The sequence below is a fragment of the Hemicordylus capensis genome, chromosome 4 (assembly GCF_027244095.1).
Source record: "Hemicordylus capensis ecotype Gifberg chromosome 4, rHemCap1.1.pri, whole genome shotgun sequence".
NCBI classification, from domain to species: Eukaryota; Metazoa; Chordata; class Lepidosauria; order Squamata; family Cordylidae; genus Hemicordylus; species Hemicordylus capensis.
The window spans coordinates 548,680-568,495 of record NC_069660.1 but is presented as its reverse complement, the minus strand read 5'-3'; the positions used below and the strand labels follow the sequence as shown (position 1 = coordinate 568,495).

Below are 19,816 nucleotides of genomic sequence, written 5' to 3'. Positions count from 1 at the left end.
CCGGCCCAGGCAAGGTGGGCTCCCGAAGCTACCAAGAAGGGGAGCAGCCCGGGGCGGGGGGGGGAGGCAGATGCCCCTCGCTTGCCGCATCTGGGGGCCAGCCTCCTTTCCAGAATCTGCCAGGGGCCAGCCCCCCTCTTCTCCTGCCCGCCTCTCTTGCAAGCCGGAGTGGGGCTCCCTGAGAGGGCAGACACCGGGCGGGGGGGCGACATCCTGGCACCCCCAGACTCTGCTGGCTGAGGTGACCACTGCAGGAAAGGGTGGGCCCCGGTGGGCCCCCCCCCCCGCCCCCCAAGGAATCAAAGGACAGAAGCAGAACAGACTCCAGGGAGACGACAAGGAAATCATTTATTTCCAGGTCCCAGAAAGACCTTGTGAGAAGGACGAGGAGGATGAGCCACCCACTCCACGGGGGCTCTGCAGGCCCACCCGGCCCTCCATGAGAGGCCTCCGCCTCCTCCCTGAAGGGGCATTCAGGGCTGGGGGGCAGCGGGAGGGAGGGAGGGAGGGAGGCCTCTGGGACTGGGAGCCTGCTCCTATTTACAGGTGGGGGGAGGCAGCAATGCAGAAAACCTTGCCCATGGCGGGCAGGCGGGTGGGCAGGCGGGGTTGTGTGTGTGTGTGGCTGCTCCCTTTGGGGCAGTGTGTGGGAGCCAGGCGGAGCGTGTCCAACACTTACCCTGTTTGGCCCATTGTCGGGGAGGCCTGAGGACCGGCCTTCCCAGCGGAACAGGGCGGGGGTCCACCCCGCCCCCGCCCCCGCCAAGGGGCAAGCAGAAAAAGGTTCCTGAGGCAGAGGAGAGGGAGGGAGCCTCCTCCGGGCTGGGCTGCGTCTGCCCAGTTGCTTCTCCAGAGCCCGAGGAAAGTCACAGTGAAGGCCCCAGCAGGGAGCAAGCCGGCCGCGGCCAGGCTGGGAGGCGGAAGCCGAAGCCGCCCAGAGCGGCCCGGAGGGATCCTGAGAACAAGCCACTCGTCCGGGCCAGGGCTGGGGAGTCCGGTGGCTTGGAGGGGCTGGCCCGGCCCCGGGAGGGCGGAGGGCTGGCCTGGAAGGGAAAGGGGGCTGGGGGCTTCAGCAGCTGCTGCAGGGAGCCACCCCACCTGCCGGCAAAGGCCCCCCCCACATCTGGGCTGGGCACATCCCACCACCCTCCTTGGTCTCTCCCACTGGGGGGAGTCTCGCTAGGGGTGATTGGGAGGTGTTGGGGAGCAGCAGGGGGTCATGCCCACCTTCCCTGGCAGATGCGGGCGGGGCGGGGGGGGCAGGCAGGGCTCTGGTGGAAAGGAAAGGAAAGCCAGGGGGCTGCAGGGGCCGGCCACAGGAGGGGGGCAAAGGGGCTCCTTTCCAGATAAGGAGGGAAGGCCCCCAGGCGGGGCTGGTGGGGGCAAGCAGCCTCCCCCCTCTCCACTCCCAGCCCTGCACTCCCCCCACCCACAGAGTCACACACACTCCAGGGAGCTTCTGGCACATCTGGGGGGGGGTTGCAGGGGAGGGGAGGGGCAGGGAGCCATCCCACCAGAAGCAGGCGGTGGCCCCCTGGGGGGGGTGGGAGGAGGGAAGGCTGCCCCTCTTTGCCGGGGTGGGCGGCTGCTCCCTCTGAGCTCTGCGCCAGGCGTGGCCACGCTCCCCGGCCCTGGCTTGGGGCGAAGCCAGGATCCTCCTCAAGAGGCTTTGGAGTGGGAGACGCCAAGTAGTAAATGCTCTTGGCAGAGGCGCTGCTTAGCAAATCAAAGCTTGTCAAACGTTGGGAATCCAGTGACAAAATCAATTTCGACAACAAAAGCTGCCCTCCCCCCCCTCCTCCTCCTCCCCCGGCAGGCAGCCTCCCTCTCCTCACACAGATCTATTTAAATGATAATTTGCCAGAGCAGAAGCCCCGGCTGCTGGCATCCCACAGCTCTTCCTCCAACCAAAGACGGGGAACCTTTTAATGGCAGAGCAGCAGCAGCAGCAGCAGCAGCGGTGGCTTCCCGAGGAGGAGGCTGGCAGCCGCAGAGGGGCTCCGGCTTGGGACCCTCCGCCCGCCCGGGGGCGAGGGCGGTGCGGCTGGACCCCGGAGGAAACGCGGCGGCCCCACCGGCTCTTCCCTCTGTCCTGGGGGGCTGGGGTGGGGGTGGGGGTTTGGTGAGCTGGGCTAGGACTCCTCGGCGGCGGCGGCGGCACCCTCCTCCCCCCCGCGGCGCCCCCCGGTGGTGGTGGCGGCGGCGTAGAGTGCGGCCAGCTGCCGGAAGCGCGGCCCCCAGCCGCTGAGATAGGAGAAGTCCTGCTCGGAGCCGGTGGAGCGGGAGGCGATGGAGCTGAGCGAGGCCAGGGGGGAGTCCGCCCCCTCAAAGGCGTAGGTCTGGAAAGAGTCGTAGGGGGGCACCGAGGGGTCCTCGTCCGCCTGCCCCACCTTCCTGCTGATGTAGTTTCTGAAGAGGGAGAAGTCCAGGTCGGGCACCTGGCACCACTGGGGCAGCGAGTGGAGCTCCGAGGGCGGGGGGGCGCTCCCACTCTCGCCCCCTCCCTTGCCCTCGCTGAAGTCATAGAGGCTGCGCAGGGCCGACATGTCGTAGGCCTCGGTGTCCTGCTCGCCCCCGCCCTCGTCGTTGTACTTGATCACGTTGTCGCGCATGTCCTCGTCTTCCTCCGAAGCCAGGTGGCCCTTCTGGTGACGCTTCAGGGTCAGGATCAGCAGAACCAGCACTGGAGCCGGGCAGGGGGGAGAGGACAGTTAGGGGTTTTTTTGGGGGGGAAGCATGGCCAGGAGACCCCCTCTGTGCAAGCAGAGAGACCATCTCAAGCAGCCGGCGCCCCACTCCAGGCCGCTGGAAGAGAAGACAGAGCAGCCCCCTGGAGCAGGTCCCCCAAACCAGCAGGGGCCAGGTAGCCCAGCAAGCCACTTCCCCAGAACGGCCCAGCCCCACTGGAGGCTCAGAAGTGGAGCATGGAGGCTACCAGCCGCCCCGCACCTGAGATCCAGAGGCTGAACATGGAGGCAGACAACTGTTCAAATTTGCACATTTGAAGATGACACTAAATTATTTAGGGCAATTAAATCCACAGCAGATTGTGAGGAGCTCCAACAGGATCTCTCCAAACTGGGGGAGTGGGCGACAGAATGGCAAATGCGGTTCAGTGTAAGCAAGTGCGAAGTGATGCATATTGGGGCAAAAAAAACACCCCACACCAATTTCACATATACATAAGAATATAGGACGGACGCTGCCATATACTGAGTCAGACCCTTGGTCCCTCTAGCTCAGTCTTGTCTTCACAGACCGGGAGCAGCTTCTCCAAGGTTGCAGGCGGGAGTCTCAGTCTCGGCCCCATCTTGGAGATGCTGCTGCCAGGGAGGGAACCTGGAGCCTAGATGCTCTTCCCAGAGCGGCTCCATCCCCTAAGAGGGGAAGATCTTACGACGGACGGGTCTGTCAGCGGCTACTAGTCTGGTGGCTACAGGCCACCTCCAACCTCAGAGGCAAGAGGCCAGTTCCAAGGACTGAACACCGCAGGCTTAAGCGCAGGTTTTCTGCGAAGCTTTACTGCAAACTCAACACTATCCCAAAAACCTGCTGCAAAAAGTGGATTTTTAAACCCCGGATATAAATTGGGTCGAGCAGTGAAAAACCCGAACCACACGTGAAGCGTTCCCTGAGAGCTCGCGGGGCAAATCTGTACCGGCTTTGGGGCTCAAAGCCGGGTGTGGGAAACTTCCTGGGGAGCAGCTGCAGCAGCAGGAGCCGGGCTTGCCCCCCCCCTCGCCTCCAGGCTCCCCAGTGAGACTGGCCTGGGTGGACCTCCGGGGGCTGTTCTCATGGGGCCTCTGGGCTACGGCTAGTGGCAGCTTGTCCTAGGGGGCCCGGCGGAGCCCAAGGAGGCCACCTGGGCTGCTCCTCTCTCTCCTGCCCCAGCAGAGCCGCACTGCCTGCAGGCCGGCCACACAGCTGCATCTGATGAACTGCCAGTCTGCAGGCAGCACAGTTTGGGGGCAGGGTGGGAAAGGGAGGAGCTAGAGACCGCTCCCTGCCCCCCCCCCCACACACCCCGGTCCTTTGGATGGGCTGCTACAGGGGAGACTACCGGGAAAGAGCCGGGCTCCTTCTGCCCCCGCCCTGTCCCCATTCTGCTCCGATCCTGGGCCCTGCCTCGGAGAAGCTCAGCAGCGGCCCTTCTCGGCCAATGCCAGGCCAGGGCCCCCCACGGCTGTGCTGGCCTCCTCGGCACAAAGAGGCCCCCTCCGCTGGCTGGGGGTGGGGTGGGGGGGTGGCAGGGGAGGGCCCCTCCTGGCGGCGCTGGGGAGGGAGACTCACCGATGAGGATGAGGACGCAGACCAGCAGGGCGATCAGGGCGCCGGGGCTGAGCGAGGCGGAGGCGGCGAAGGCGGTGGTGTTGCAGGACTGGATGGCTCCGGCGCTGTCGCAGCCGCAGACCCGGATGGTGAGGGTGCCGGTGCTGCTGAGGGCGGGGGGGCCGCTGTCCACCACCAGGATGGGCAGCAGGAAGAGGTCCTGCTCCTGCCGGTTGAAGCTGGGGCGCTGCGTGTGCACGGCGGCCATGTTGTCTGGGGCGGAAGAGGCAGAGGGGGCTGTGGGGCTGGGCTCTGCCCACGCAGCAAGGGCCCCGGGGCCTCACCCAGGCGGGACACCCCCACCCCCACCCCCCTTGGCTTCTGGCCCCTCAGCAGACGAGAGCCGGAGGACCGGCGAGGCAGCTGAGCCCTGCTGAAGAACTGCCCCCTCCCCCTGGAGGCCCCCTTCCCTGTCTGGGAGGCTGCTTCTGCTCAAGCCCCCCCGCCCCGAAAAGCCCCTGGAGGAAGCCAGCAGGTGTGCCACAGCCGCCTCCTCCGGCCCACACAGAGGACCCCCAGATCCAGCTGAGGGGGGGCGACACACACTTTCCTGGAGTATGGGAGGACCAGCTTTCTGGACGCTCCCCGGGGCACACTTGCCCAGTGCTGCTGAGATGCTGGTGCCAGGCCTGGGCCCTGCCCAGCTGCTCCTCCTGTGGGCTGGGCTCCGGGGTGGGGGGTGGGGGGTGGGGCTTTAGCTCCTGTCAGGTGAACATCCCCCTGCCAGCCCAGCAGGCCTTGCTGCCGTCTTCTTCCAGCGCCAGCCACCCCACACACCCTTGCTTAGCTCTCCTGCCCCCCCTCCCCCGTGCGCGCCACTGTGAGGAGCCCCCGGAAGCTGCTGCTGCCCCCCCGCACTCCCCCCCCCCGATGCTGCTGCTGCCCTAAGCAGCCCTTTGGCAACGCCCGGCATGCTGACAATCAGCCGCCTGCTGGCCCAGATCCCCTCGCTCACGTGGGCACACGGCCTCCTCTCCAGCAGCCAAATGGGGCAGGCCTGGCCTCGACTCCCCGCCCCAGGTCAGGCTCTGGAAGGGGAGCCGAGAAGCGTGGCGTAGGCACACACGGGGCGGGCAGCAGCTGCCGCCTGGGCTGGCAGGCCTCCCGGGCCTCTGGCACCGGCCTCCTGGGCTTGGCTGCCTCCGGGTCCCCGCAGGGAGGCAAGGAAGCCCCTTGGCCTGGAGAGGGCTGGCTTGGCCTGCCTGGGAAGGGGCTGCCAAGCAAAGCAGAAGCACACGCTCCCCCACGGCCAGACCCCTTCCGGAGGGCTCCACTCCCGCCCTCCAGCCAGCAGCCTGGCCCCGCGGAGCGCCAGCCAGGCCGGGTGGGGCGAGGAGACCCGGGCCGAGCAGCCCGCCTGGCGCCACTTGCTGCCGCCACTGCTGCCCAGGATGCAGGAGGGCAAGATTGAAGGGAGAGCTTTGTGTCTCCATCTGGGCCGGCATCCATCAGTGTCTCGTCTTGGCTCCAGCAGCAATATTTATAAATCACATCTCAAAACTGGCGAGGAACTTGCACAAAGAAACAGATGGGCCGTTGGCGGCCATTTGTCACCAGCACCATTTATACTGCGCCCAAGAGGGGAGCTGCGGAGGAGGCCGCAGAGAGGAGAGGCCACCGGCCAAGGAACGGGCCGGAGGTGCTGGGCGGGGGGGGGGGGGCCGCAGCCAGGCCTCTTTCCTCAGCAGCAACCAGACCTCTTTGCATGCAAGCCAGAGGGAGCACACGGCCTTGGCAACATGACTAGGCCAGAGCGCGGGGGGGGGTGCTGGGGGAGGGGCCGGGAAGCAGGGCTGCTGACCCCAGGGCGGGGCTCAGGGTGCAAAAGGAGTCCCTCAGGAAAAGCCCTGCCGGATCATCGGGCCCAGCCTCATGCAGTGGCCCTCCCAGTGATTCTGGGAAGCCCACCAGAGAAAACTGCTGGCAAGGACCCCTAGAATGCCCCCCCCACACACACACACAAACACCAAGGGGGCCGTCAGGGCTCACCTTTGATATCCAGCAGGGAGAAGTGGGGGCTGCTGGAAGCCTCCGGGGCCAGCGTGAAATAGAAGCGGTGGCCACTCTGGGGCTCATCTCGGTCCACGACGCTGATGGTCTGGATCAGCTGCAGGGAGGAAGCCCAATGCCTCGCTAGGACTGGTCCCGGGGAAGAGGGTTGGGAGGGGCTCTCCACCGCGGCCTGCTGCCTCTCGGTGGCCAGGCCCCCCTGAACCCCCCCTCCTCTTCGAGCTCCAGGAGAGCAGGCGGCTGAGGCCCCCCCCTTGGAATCCCAAGCCCCCCCTTGCTGCCTGAAGGGCTATGGCGCTATCAACACCCACCCCTCAAGGGCTCAGCTGGGAAGCAAAGCAGACGGGGCGAAAGGAGGAACTCCAAGGCCTGCAGAGGCCAGACTCTGGGGGGTCCGGAGACCACACACACCCCGCCCCAGCTTCAACACCCTTTCTGGATTCCTGGGGGCACGCCTTAAGCAGGGGCAGCAGCAAGCAGAGGGGCCAGGGCTAGAGGCACTCCTACCCCTGGACTTCCAGGCAAAAGTCCAGGACCTCCTTCACACCCCATGGGGGCCCCCTAATCTTCTTTAGTCTGTCCCGGGTGGTGTGGTTGCCACACTGCCAGCTCATGCTTTAGCCAGGTGCACCTCTGGGTGGGGCTTATTCTGGCCCCCTCTGGCCCATTCCCCAGCTGCCGCCCCACACCGACTGCTGGCTCCCTCCCAGCCCAATCCAAATGCAAGGACATCCTGTTCACAAAATGCATGGCCAGGTGGCCGCCTGCGGAGGGCGGCAACCGGACCCCTTACCTGGCCGGGCTTGGCATCCTCGCAGACTGCAGCTTCATAGGGGGTGGCCAGTTCGGGCGGATTGTCATTCACGTCCAGGATGCGGATCCTGAGGGATGTCCTGGACACCTGAGCGTGATTGTCTGCAAGACACACAGAAGCGTGTGGGACTGCCTGGCTGGACCTGCAGCAGGAGAGGAGGGCATGCAAGCACGAGGGGAGGGAGTGGCCCCCACAGGGAAGGGGGCCAGCAAGAAGGCTGCTGGGGAAGAGCAGGCTGTCTCCAGGCCAGTTTCCAGCTCCAGGATCTCTGGGCCAGCTAGACAGCCGATCCCTGCCTTGAGTGCAGTCATTGGTAGGGGTCCTCAGAGGAAGCCAGCCTCTTCCTTGCCTGTGGGAGCCTGAGCCACCAGGACCCGCTTGCTGACTCAGAGCACAGGGTGGGGCTTCCCGAGAGTTTGTCCACACAGGAGCTTAATGGAAGGGCTCCCGGGGCGGCAGCAGTGTCCTTAGGGCAGGGCAAGCAGGGCAACTGCCCCAGGCCCTGCTCCCTGCAAGGACCACCCTCCACGGGATGCTTGAAGGTGGTCTGGCTGCAGCCCCCCCATGCCACATCTCCCTTTCTTGTGGGGTGGAAGCAGCACCCATCCCACTGCCTGCAAAAATGTGCAGGCAAGAGACAGCCCTGGGCAGCCGCCCCGACAGGCTGTGGCCGGCCCCAGGACTCCCAGAGCGGCAGCATTGCCTAGAAGAGCCCTCTCTGCCCGTGCCTGCCTCTGCCTTGCCTGTTGCCTTGACCCCCTCCCCTTCACAGTGCTGGGAATCCAGCCCCACCCCGTGACCCCACAAGAGACCGCACCTCACTCTTCCTTTTGCCCCAGTGCTTCCTGGGAGGGCGAGGCCAGCAGCTTTCTGCCAGCCCCTAGCCCCACCGCCCAGGCAGGCATGAAGTATGAGCCACCCCACTCCTGCCGCCCAAGTCATCTGCTTGCCAGGGAGCAAGTGGGCAGCATCCCTGGGTCAGGCCCCCAACCTTTGCAGGGGACAAAACGGCACGGACAGCCTCGGGAGAGTGGCACAGCTACCCCTCTCGGCGAAGGTCACCCGGCCTGCTTTCATGCAGCAGCTGCAAGCACTGGCCCTGCGCCTGTCGGCTGAGCCAGGCAGACACACGGAGGAGGCAGCCCCGGAGTGCTCAGCTCCGGCCAGGTGAGCGGCCCTCCTGAGCACACTCCGCGGTGGGGTCCTCCTCCGCAGCCCCTGCCCCCTTCCTGGGCCGCTGCTGCCTCTTTGCTGCCCGATGGGAGGGGGCCGCTGCAGGCCCAGCGAGCCCAGAGACCGGAGGAGGCAGCAGCTGTGCCGCTCCAGACTGAGCCGGGTGCCAAACCTCCCCTGGCTCTTGTCCCCACCCTGCCGCACACACACACACACCCGGCCGGCCACTTTGCTGATTAGGGGCAGTGGGTCTCGGAGGGGGCAGGCAGAGCTGCGGTGAGCAGCAGCCCTGGCCCAGCCATCAAGCGCCTGGCAGCAGACTGGGCTGAGAAGGGAAGCCGGGCCGTGGGGAAGCCTGGCGTGGCTCCAGCCCAGGGATGGTTGCCCCGTTGCCCACTGCCTGCTCAAGAGGCCCAGGGCTGCCAGCAGGCAAGTGGCCACCCGGGCAGACAGCTCTCCTCTCCTTCCGGCTGCAGCCAGAGGACGTTCTCCGCCACTGGCCAAGCCCACTCAGGCTCGCAGCAGCCTTTGGGGTAGCCACACAGCTGGGCTTGCCAGGGGCTGCTGTGCGACAGGAGAGGGGGGGGTCCTCTGGCGGAGGCAGTGGCTCTGCCATGGCCACAGCAGCCCCTCCTCTCCCAAAGCCCCGCCCTCCAATGCCCAAGGATGGCCAGGCACAGCTGCCACTTCCAGGTCAGCATCTCCAGAGCCCTTCCTGCCACAACCCGACCTCCAGCCCCCTGCCAGCTCTGGGCCCCCTGCCCAGCTCTCCCTGCCCCGTGTGTGTCGGAACCCCTCTGCCGAACTCTTCCCTGCCTCCCTTCCCCCCTCCTGAGCCTGTGTCTTGTGTGTGTGTGTGTGTGTGGGTGCGCTTTACAAGCATCCCACCCTTCCTGCTGGGAAGGGAGCTTCCTCTAGCAGCTGCCCACCAGAGCCAAGCAAGACCATGAGATGCTGCCTTGCAGCAGGTGGCTTTGTGGGCCGGAGCCCACGTTTGCAGGGGTGCCAAGTGCTGCACCCCTCCCCCAGCACAGAGAGAAGGGGCAAGACGTCTTACCAGGAAGTCCGGCCCAGCAGGGGGCCCCCACCCTGCGGGCTCCTCCGTGTCTTTGTCTGGGCGGGGGGGGGAGGCTGTCTCTCTGCAGGCTTTGCTGCAGTGGACAAAGGCCGGCGGAGCCCAAGGCAGGACCAGCCACGTCCCTTCTGCCCAGGAGCCGAGCAAGGAGGGCAGGCCAGCCCCTTCTTGGGGCACAGCTCAAGATTCCCCAGCACCACGGCCGGCCGGAGGGCAAGACTCAGAAGCCTTTGCGTACAGACGGAGAGAGAAGCCGCGCCAGGCTCGAGTAGGGGCAGGCCTTGCTCGGCCCCTTCTGGGCCCCCGTCACCTCTGCCCAGCTCTCCATCTCTATGGCTCATCCTTGCAGACAAACCCCTGGAATTCTGCATGTCAAAGAGGGAGAGCAGACCGGTGGCGGTGGCGGTGGCAGCAGCAGCAGCAGCAGCAGCGGGGTGCCTTCCCATTTCAAGCAGCGCTGGTCCCCCCACCCTGGTCTTTTCAAGGGTCTGAAAACGCAGCTGGGAAGGGAGAGAACAACTGTTGCGGAAAGGACCAATGCTAAAGAGCACCCCAGGAAGAGGAGGCGGCCGGGGGCAGGGGGCAATGGCCAGGAGGCAGACCCCCAAAGCCCCGTGGAAGCTTCCGTCTCCTGAAGCCCAACTGGTCCCCAGAAAGGAAGCCGCCCGAGTGCACTAGGCAAGCTGGCGTCTTTCTCGTGGTCCTTCCACCCCAGACGTGGAGACAGCAGCGTGCTCAGAATCCAATAATCTGAGAGTTGGGAGGGCCCCTGGAGGCCTTCTGGTCCAGCCCTCTGCTCAGTGCAGGAAACTGCGGGGCACCCCGACAGCCAGGTAGGCGGCCAGCTTCTGTTTCCAGGTGTGCTTGTTTTGAAAAGACAGCCCCCGCACCAAGTGTGGGCCGTGGCTCTCCTCAAGCCAAGCTGGGGGTGGGTGGCACGGCTCTCCCAAGCAGGTCAGCATGGCTCCCTCTTCCAGGATCCAGAGAAGGCGGCCGGCCACTTTGGCTTGATGGAAGCAGGCAATGCCGAGATGGCCGCATTTCCCTGGAACGCCTCTCTCTCTCCCTCTCTCTCTCGCTCGCTCCTCCTGGTTGGCACGTCTTAAATTGCAGCAGGTTTCTGACCCGACTTGTGCGCTCAGTGCCTGACCCAGGATGCTTTCTAGCTGTGGTCGTGGCTTAAAGCTCCTGGGAAGGAAGGGGAACGCTGACCTCAGGAGAGCCGGCTGGAGAGGCCGGGAGGCCGGAGCCTCAGTTCCCCACCGGAATGCGGCTTCTCTCCAGCGCCCAGCCCTGGCGAGGAGCCGGAGTCTTGAGGCGTGTCCTGCCAGCTGGGAAAACAGTCAAAAGGGGGCCCAAAGCGCCCATCCTCCCAGCAGCTCTCCACCACTCGCCACTCCTGGGGTCCTGGCATTGTAGTGTGGGGAGGGGCCGGGGAGGTCTGCTCAGCGCAGAGAATGGCTGCAGCCTCCCTTTGGACACCTCCAGCGAAGGAGTCCAGCACTCCGCGGCATGAAGGGAGGGGAAGAGGAGCATTGGCAGCCTGTGTGAACGGCCCACCCTGGAGGCTTAGGGAGCCTCGTGGATGCCTCGGAGGAGAGAGTGGAAGGTCCTGGGGGCAGCCTGCTTTCCCTGCTCTGGCATGAGGAGGCGGGCGGAGGTGGTGCCCGAGTGTCCTCGCCTGACCTGCCGAACCAGGCAAGGCCCTGGTGGCCAATGGAGCAGGTGGGCGGCGTGGGGCTGGAGCGCGCTTAGCAGAAAACCCAGGATGGAGCTGAGCTAAGACAGGGGGGAGCCCAGGCTAGGGCCCACTCTCAGGCAGCGGCAAAGGAGCCTCCCGTCTCTGCTGCCAAACCAAATGGTGTCTGGGACCAAATCACGCTCCCCCTGAAAGGCAAATTCCAGCGCTTCTGGACCCGACATTCTCCCTGGAGGCACAAGTGGCAGTGGGGTGCCTTTTCCCAGCTGTGACCCTCCTTGGAGAAGCCAGACCCAACCTCAGTCACTCATGCTTTGGCGACATCCAGGCTGGACTTTTGGATGAGCCTTCACTGGTTACAGGTTTGCTTCTGGGCTAGATTCAAGCTGCTGACTTTGACCTGCAAAGGCCCACACAGCTGGAGGCGGAAGTATCTTTGCTGGCTCAGGAGGATTCTTTTCCAGTGACTGGAAATCTGGAAGTGTGAATTCCTTTTGTGCCTTCCCTGTCGTCCCTTCTCCTTCTCCTTCACTGCTTGGCATTTAAGGCATCTTGGAGGCCCCTGAGCCACACCCACTTTTGCTCTTCCTCTCCCCCCACCCCACCCCGTCTGTGGGCCTCCCGTCCTTCTCTGGAGCTGTGAGGTGGCCGAGTCTGCAGGTGACCCCCCCCACACACACATCTGCAGGGGGGCTGCACTGGGGACCCTGAGCAACATTCTGGACAGCGGACCTCAACCAGGAGACTGCAGAGACAGGGCAGGTGCAGAAGAGAGCAGCCCGGATGGCCAAGGGGTTGGATCAGTGGGGCTGGGGCCTCCAAGAACTGAGGTGCCAGCAAGCCAGTCCCACCACTCCTTCCCTCAGCTTCAGCACCCAAATTGTTATTATTTTGACATTTATCTCCCGCTCTTCCTCCAAGGAGCCCAGAGCGGTGTACTACATACTTGAGTTTCTCTTTCACAACAACCCTGTGAAGTAGGTTAGGCTGAGAGAGAAGTGACTGGCCCAGAGCCACCCAGCAAGTCTCTTGGCTGAATGGGGATTTGAACTCGGGTCTCCCCGGTCCTAGTCCAGCACTCTAGCCACTACACCACGCTGGCTCTATTCTATTCTAGGAGAATATTCTAGGAGAGAGCTGGTCTGGTGGTAGCAAGCATGGCTTGTCCCCTTTGCTAAGCAGGAGCTAGCCTGGTTGCATATGAAAGGGAGACTTGATGTGTGAGCACTGCGAGATCTTCCCCTCAGGGGATGATGGAGCTGCTCTGGGAAGACCATCTAGGCTCTGAGTTCCCTCCCTGGCAGCATCTCCCAGATAGGGCCGAGAGAGATTCCTGCCTCTGCAACCTTGCAGAAGCCACTGCCAGTCTGGGTAGACAATGCTGAGCGAGATGGACCAAGGGTCCGACTCAGTATATGGCAGCTTCCTATGTTCCTGCCTGCTCCTTGCCTTGCAGCCTTGCTTGTGGGCTTCCTAGAAGAATCTGGATGGATGCCACGATGCTGGACTCGACAGAGGCCACAAGACGTGGAGGTGGGGCCTGAGCGCCACACTTCTTATTTATTTATTTATTTATTTGATTTCTATACCGCCCCTCCAGAAATAGCTCAGGGAGGTTTACAAAGAAAAAGAACAAATAAATACTTCATATCCCACCAATCATTTCCCCTTCAATTAATAACCCCCACCCCTGTCCAAACCATTTACTTCTCTCTTCCCCCACCTCCAGAGAGCGAAAGGGAGGCCACCCAGAGCCAGCCCCCCCCCCGGCCCGGCCCCTCCATGCATGGCCTGCCTGCGGGCACAGTCCCCAGCACCCAGGTGGCACCTGCTCCCATCCCTAGGAAGGAGCCCTGCAAGCCCCCTGGGCATGGTGGCAGGGGTGGGATGCCTCATGGCCCATCTGCCCCCCAAGGGCCCTCCATCCGCATGTCAGGCCCGTCCCACTTTTTGGGTGGCCCTCTGAAGGTGCCCCCAAGCCAAGCCCTGAAGACGCGGCTCTTTAGTTCAGACACAAACAAGGAAGGGGCCGTAGCAAGGGACTGCCCAGTGGGGCTGCGGGGCGGGGGGGGGAGGCCCTGCAGAGAAAGGGGGCTGAACAGTGGGCCGTGGGCCACCCAGGAACAAATACTGGCAGCGATTCAGAACAGACAAAAGGAAAGCCGAGGGGGCCACAAGAGGGGGAGATGGCCACCTTAAAAATCTGTCAGCCATGAGTAGCCCGGCCAGCTAAAAATGGACCCTCTGAAGGACCAGACTGAAGAGTGGGGTGAGCAGCTGGACGGGCCCCTTTCCGCCGCGCCCTTCTGGTGAGCTTTGCCAACACTGCCAGGAGGCAGAAGAGTGGGCTGGGGGCGGGAAGGTGTTGGCGGTCCTGGGGAGAAGCCCTGCAGTGCCCCCCATGGTGCTCCCACGAGGGGGGGGTGTCGGAGGCAGGGTGGCCCTGCTCCCTCTCCCCTCCTCTTTGGTGGATGGAGGGGCAGCAGGATGTGGGGCTTTAGAGGGTGGGGGGAAAAGCTGCTGCTGCTGCCCCCCACATTTGCTGGGGCGAGAATGTGCTGGGGGTCTCTTGGAGGGAGGGGGCTGCTCCTCCTTCCCAGAGTTCCCAGCACTGCTGCAGGAGAGACGCCTCCGCTGGGAGCCTCCACATTCGGCCTGAGGTGTCATCAGTCTGATGAGGATCCTTGTCTCTCCCTCTTTCATCAGAAGCCGCCTCCAGCCTCCAAGGCAGGATGCCTCTGGGTACCAGTTGCAGGGGAGTCACAGCAGGAGGGAGGGCCGGCCCCTTTCCGCTCCTGCCTGTGGCTCCCAGCAGCATCTGGTGGGCCACTGTGTGGAACAGGAGGCTAGACTGGATGGGCCTCCTTGGGCCTGATCCAGCAGGGCTGTGCTTATGTCTGTTTTGAGCATATTTTATTTCTTTATTTTTATTTATTTTCACATTTCTATCCCGCTCTTCCTCCAAGGAGCCCAGAGCAGTGTACTACATACTTGAGTTTCTCCTCACAACAACCCTGTGAAGTAGGTGAGGCTGAGAGAGAAGTGACTGGCCCAGAGTCACCCAGCTAGTTTCATGGCCGAATGGGGATTTGAACTCAGGTCTCTCTGGTCCTAGTCCAGCACTCTAACCACTACACCACGCTGGCTTGTCAGCTGCACTGGCTCCCAGTCCCTTTCTGGCCCAAGCGCTAGTTTTAAGCTTTCAAGCCCTAAATGGCTTGGGACCAGGTTACCTGAGAGAATGCCCTGCCCCAGATGCCCCAACTCAGACCTTGACAGCTTCTTCGGAGGCCCTCCTCCGGGTGCCCCTGCCCAACGAGGTGAGGTGGGTGGCTACTAGGGAGAGGGCCTTTTTGGTGGCTGCACCCCATTTATGGAATAGCCTCCCCAGCGAGGTTCGCCTGGCTCCATCGCTTTGTTCTTTTAGGCACCAGGTAAAGCCCTTTTTGTTCACCCAGCTCTTTAAAATTTTGGTTTTTAAATTTGATTTTTAAAGTTTTAAATTGTATTGTATTGTGTTTTGTATCCCCCCCTTTGGGGGGGGGGGTCTGTTATGATTTAATCTGTTGTGTGTTTTTACTTGATGTTTTATTGTTGTTTTGTAGGCCCAGAGAACAATTTGTTATCGGGCGGCTAACAAATAAAGTTTATAATTGAATTATTATCCTTCTATCAGCCCTGGTGTCTCAGGCACGGCCTGCCTTGGCTGGCCACTAACGCTGGACGGCTGGCCAGTGGGTCCACGGGAGCGCAGCAATCCCAGCACACGGGTGGGGCTGCCCTGGTCCTGGTGCTGCCCCCTCCTCCTGCGAAGCCTCCCAAGGTCTGCCTGGGAGCTGCCGTGCCCCCCCTCCCCTCCTCTGCCACTGACCTCCCTGCCTGCCTCCCCCTCACTCCTGGCCGGGCCCTGATCTTCCGCCACCCCTGCCTCCTGCCCTGAAGCTAGATGGGGGGGGTCCTCTGGGCACAGAGACTCTGGCTCCCGGGGCTGGGGCTACCACAGGAACGAAGCCGCTGCCGCCACCTCCGGAGGGAAGTGCTGGTTGCCAAGCCCTGCTCCGTGCAGCCAGGCAGTGCTGGAAGAGGCGCCGGAATGTGACGCCATCCAGGTGGGCAGGAAGGAGGGCAGCAGCGGGCTCCCTGGGAGGGCTCCCCCCTCACCTCCAGAGGCAGCTCCCCTCCCCAGCATCCCAGCTCGGCTGACTGACATGCAAATTAGTTTAATTATTTCTTCTTCTAAAATAAATTATATTTTGCAGTGGCTGCAATATGTTGTGTCAGGCAAAATTACATTCAATATTTTTAAACTAATTGATGTCAGCCTTGAGAAAACGTGATTGACAGCAGCGAGGAAACGAGCCTGCTACCTAAATGGTTTCCTAAATTAAAATTAAACACGCCGTTTTCCTGCATTTCCTCCAGGAGCTGGAATGCCATTAATCTGAGAAAGCCCTGCCGGGGGCGGGGGGGGAAGGTGGTGCTAGGAAAGCACATGGCAGCAGGTGGGGTGGGGTGGGGTGGGGTGGGGAGCAGGCTGCAGTGGGCCCCTGCCAGCCCCATCCAGAAGCCTCCAAGGTTCTGCTAAACCCGGAAATCACTCTGCTGTGCCACGAGGAAGGCCCCCCCGCGAAAGGGAGGAGTTGGCGGAAGGGAGCTGCTCTAGGCCCAGGAGCCTAAGGAGGGGCAGGGGGCTGCCAGGGGCTCCCAAGGGGGCCCAAGGGCGCTCCGCCTGCACTCTGCACCCTCCTGGCTCAGGGCGGAGCCTTTCGCAGCCACCACTGGGAAGGGGGCAGCCCTTCTCACTGGGCATGCAGCCTCCCCTGGGGCGCCACGGCCCGGCCGGCGCCCTGCCCACCTGCAGCCACTGGGCCACAGATGCCGCTGCTGCTGCCACCACACCCGCCTGTGTCTGCCTCAGCTGCAGCTGCCAAGGCCGAGGTGACCCTCTCTTGCCATGAGATCAGCAGCCCCCCCCCACCCCGCCCCATGGCCAGCTGGGGGCGGCAGGCAAGGCAGGGCAGGGCAGGGCAGGGCCAGCCACCTCCTCCTCCTCCTCCGCGCCCTGCCCAGCTCAGCGGCAGGAGGGTGATTAAGCAGCAGCCCAAGTGCAACGCGCTCGGATTCCAGCCAGTCTCCAGCAGGAAGATTTATCATCTCAATTACCAGCAGTGGACGCAGCAGCCGAGGCCCCGTCAGTCAGTCGGTCGAGGGGAGCAGGACGAGCATCACTAATATTAGCCCAAGCACGGTAAACAGCAGGCCTGCCCAGCCCCGCCCGGCTGCCAGGGCCTGTGCCCCCAGGGCTGCCCACTGAGGGCCAAGGCAGGGCCCGCCGCCCCATGTGCCCAGCTGGCCTGCGGCCACCTTCCCTACAGCCCAGCAGCAGGACCGCCTCCCTTTTCCCCAGCAGAGCCCCACCCACCCCCGAGCCAGAGTGAGCCGGGCAGGAGGCTCTGCTGGGGCTGCAGAGCGCTCCCGGGCGAGGGGCCCCCCACATGCCAAATAAGCGCCCCGCTGCCTGCAGGCCCCTTGGGGGACCCAGGCAGGAAGGTGCCCATGGAGGGCAGGTTTGCCCAGGGCTCGCTGGAGCTCCCCCCCCCGTGGGGGCAGGATGCTTTCACGGCCTTCCAGCCCCACTGAGAAGCGCAGGGAGACGTGGAGCACCCGCCAGCTCTGCACAGGAGTGGGGCCTGGACCCACAGGCAGGGAGGACGAGTGGGCAGCACTAGACCCGGCACCTGCTGGCCAGTGACTGGAGGCAGCAAGTTCTGCTCCAGAGCCACAGATGGGGGCGGGAGGCGCCTCCCTGCTGGCCTCGGCTGGGTGCCAAATCCCGGGCAGGAGGCCCTCAGCTCACCCCCCCCACACACACACAGAGCAGTGGGTAGATCTGAAGGCCTGGTGCTGGGGGGGGAGCGGTCACCCTACCCCCTGCTGCCACTGCGCTCTCCTGGGGGCCACCTGGCCGCTCAGAGGGCTGGGTGCCTTCCCCCCCCCGCCCGCCCCACAACTCCAGTCTGAAGTCCTTCCCTTTACAACTGCCCTTTTCCAGCCGAGGATTCAGACATAAATTGTACTTTAAATTCAATATCCGCCATTAATATTTCATGATTACAAAACGGTACGGATAATGTCACTGGCAAAGGAGCGTCTGGACAGTTGAAATGGATGAGTCAGACCCGCTGACAGAGAGGAGCCGGCAGGCCCAGGCGCCCCCCACGCCGGCCTTAATGCAGCCTGACAGGCCCCTCGGCGGCGAGCGGGCGGGCGGGCGGGCGGAGGCTGCGGACCGGCCTGGAAACCGGAGCTGCTGCTGCTGCTGCTGGGGGAGGCAGAGACGGCCCTTCTGCTGCCTGTCGCCTCGCATTTGCTGCCAAGGCTGTGGAAGCAGCAGGCAGCCCAAGCAAGGGCCCAGCGAGGGGAGGGCCGGTCCCAGCGGCAGCCTGCCGGGCGGGGGGGAAAGGCCTCGGAGAGCTTCGGCCCCGCCGGCCCTCTCTGAGGCAGCCCCACTCCAAGTCTGGGGCACAGCGCAGACAGAGCCTCAGCACCGAGCACGCACTGAAAAGCCAACCAGGGCACCTTCAGCTGTGCTGGGACTTCCCGGGGAGGAGGACGGCCACCAGCCACGTGCCTGCCCTGGCCCGCCCCCCGCCCCCGCTTGGCTTTCCTTGGCGGCAGGAAGGCAGCCCCCCCACCCCCCCAAGGCCCCAGGCACACAGCAGCGAGAGCGCGCAGCTTTGCCCCTTGGGCAGAGGAGCGGCTGGCGAGTGGGGCTGGCAGCCCCCTCCTCCGCTGCCTTCAGCCAGGGTGGCCGGGCGCCTCCGCCTCCCCCTCCCCGCAAGCAGCAGACACGCAGCCCGCCGAGCGAGCCCCAGGACGGAGGTGGCTTCACTGCACCTGGACATGAAGCTTCTGCGGGGCGGGGCGGGGCGGGGCGGGGGGGGGAGAGGGGCCAGGCTGAGGAATGCAGAGTCTCCTCTGGGGCCCCCACCCTTGGCCGGGCAGGAGGCATGCCTGGGTGAAGAGCACCCCCCCCTCCGGGCCCTGGATCCGCCCCCCCCCGCAACGAGTCTCTCCCAGGTAAACCGGCACCGGCCAGGTCATGACCCGCTTGGCTGAGCCCCACCCCACTGCGAGCCTGGAGCTGCCCCGCGGCCTGCAGTCGGTGTCCACCAGCCCGTCGCGGATGATGAGTCAGGCCCAGGCTGCGGGGGGGGGGGGCCGTTGGGGGCGGCCGACTGCGAGAGCCGCTCCTCGCCCCTCCTCCCGGGGCCAGCCGCTGCCTTCCGGCCCAGCCCGCTCCCCGCCCGGGCGGCTCATCAGCATTCCTGCGCCGCCGCTGCCGCCAGACAGGTGCCCGCTCGCTGCTGCTGCTGCTGCTGCTACCGGAGCCGTGCAGGCTGCATGTGCTCGGCTAGCTCCCTCTCCCCCCTCCCCCCCCCCAGCGCACGCAGGCAGCCTCCTTCGGCAGCAGAGCTCAGCCTGCCCGCCAGCCCACAAGGGGCGGGGGGGCGGGGGGGGCAGGCAGCAGCGTCTCCTCCGGGCCCTTTCTTCAGAGCGGCTCCTCCGCCTCGCCCCGGCCCCGGCGGAGGGAGGCGGCATCAAAGGCTGGCGCCCCGGGCCCGGCTGCCTTTGTTTCCTCTCCTCTTTGTTTGAAGTCGGGAGAGCAGCTGCGCGCCTTTGGCTTCCCTCCTCTGCTGGGGACGCGGCGCAGCAGCAGCAGCAGCAGCCGCGGCCCGGGCGGGGGGGGCACCAGGCTGCTCGCAGGATCTGCCCAGAACCAAGCCGGGATGGCGGCGGCGGGGAAACCGGGCGGCAGCCCCCGCCTGCACTGCACGACGCCCCCGCCCGCTGCTCCCCGTGCACCTCGGCCCTGCTGCTGCTGCTGCTGCTGCACCCCCGCCCGCCCGCCCGAAGCTGCCTCCTACGGGCGGGCGACCCCCAAGCAAGCCCCCCAGTAGCCGTCTTTCTCCCGCTCCCTGCTTCCTCCCACGCTGCCTGCCCGAGGACAGGCCGGCTCTGGCGTGCCGAGTGAGCCAGGAGGCGAGTGCGGGGGAGGGGAGCGCGAGCACCTTGCAGACGCCCCTCCCTGCCGCGGCCTTGTGGTTGCCTTTGGCGGGGGGGGGGCATTCGGGGCCCTACAATGCGAGGCAGCCATGGCTACGGGGAGCAGCAGCAAGGCCAGTGTGAGAGATGCCGGTGTTGAGGCTAAGCAGCCCGCCCTCCGCGTTCTCGTGGCAGGAAGTCCCACGGGCCACAGGGAGTGGTGGTGTGGGGCCCTTCACTCTTTTCTCTGCAAGCCAGTTTTCTGCTCCGAAATGGGGCCCCCACTGACCTTTCCCCTGTAGTGCCCCCCCCGTCTGCCCTGGGAGAAATGCATCTGGAAAAGCCAGGGGGGGTGGGGGCTTGGATAGGAAAGGCGGGCCTGCCAGGGCAAGGCGGGGGGGGTGGGGAGAACCTGCCGCTCGGCCCTCTGGGGTGGCCAGCAAGGGCTCCCTGCAAGGCAGAGGCTCTTGCAGAACAAGGCTGGGCTGCCCATCCCCTTCCCCACAAGAATAAGCCCCCTGCCATCAGTGCTGGTGGGAGAGGCCCTGGCACTGACCCCTGACCCCACCCAATCTCAGATGGGGGGGGCGGACTCCGAATTAACTCATTCACACACAGAATTCACAGGGAACCTTAAGTGGAGCCAAAAGCCACCCAGAGATGCACAAGC

The 19,816-nt window shown here is 64.6% G+C and overlaps 1 protein-coding gene across 2 annotated transcripts in view; it reads right to left on the bottom strand.

The window, feature by feature from the left end:
- Window positions 1–331: 331 nt before the first annotated feature.
- Window positions 332–19,816, bottom strand: part of CDH22 (cadherin 22) — a 70,226-nt gene continuing 50,741 nt past the window's right edge. For both annotated transcript variants that reach the window (XM_053247548.1, XM_053247549.1), the window contains 4 exons: window positions 7,133–7,254; window positions 6,319–6,436; window positions 4,291–4,542; window positions 332–2,683 (listed from right to left, as the gene is read on the bottom strand). In XM_053247548.1, coding sequence (XP_053103523.1) covers window positions 2,133–2,683; window positions 4,291–4,542; window positions 6,319–6,436; window positions 7,133–7,254 — 1,043 coding nt within the window. In that variant the 3' untranslated portion in view covers window positions 332–2,132. The remainder of the gene's footprint in view (window positions 2,684–4,290; window positions 4,543–6,318; window positions 6,437–7,132; window positions 7,255–19,816) is intronic.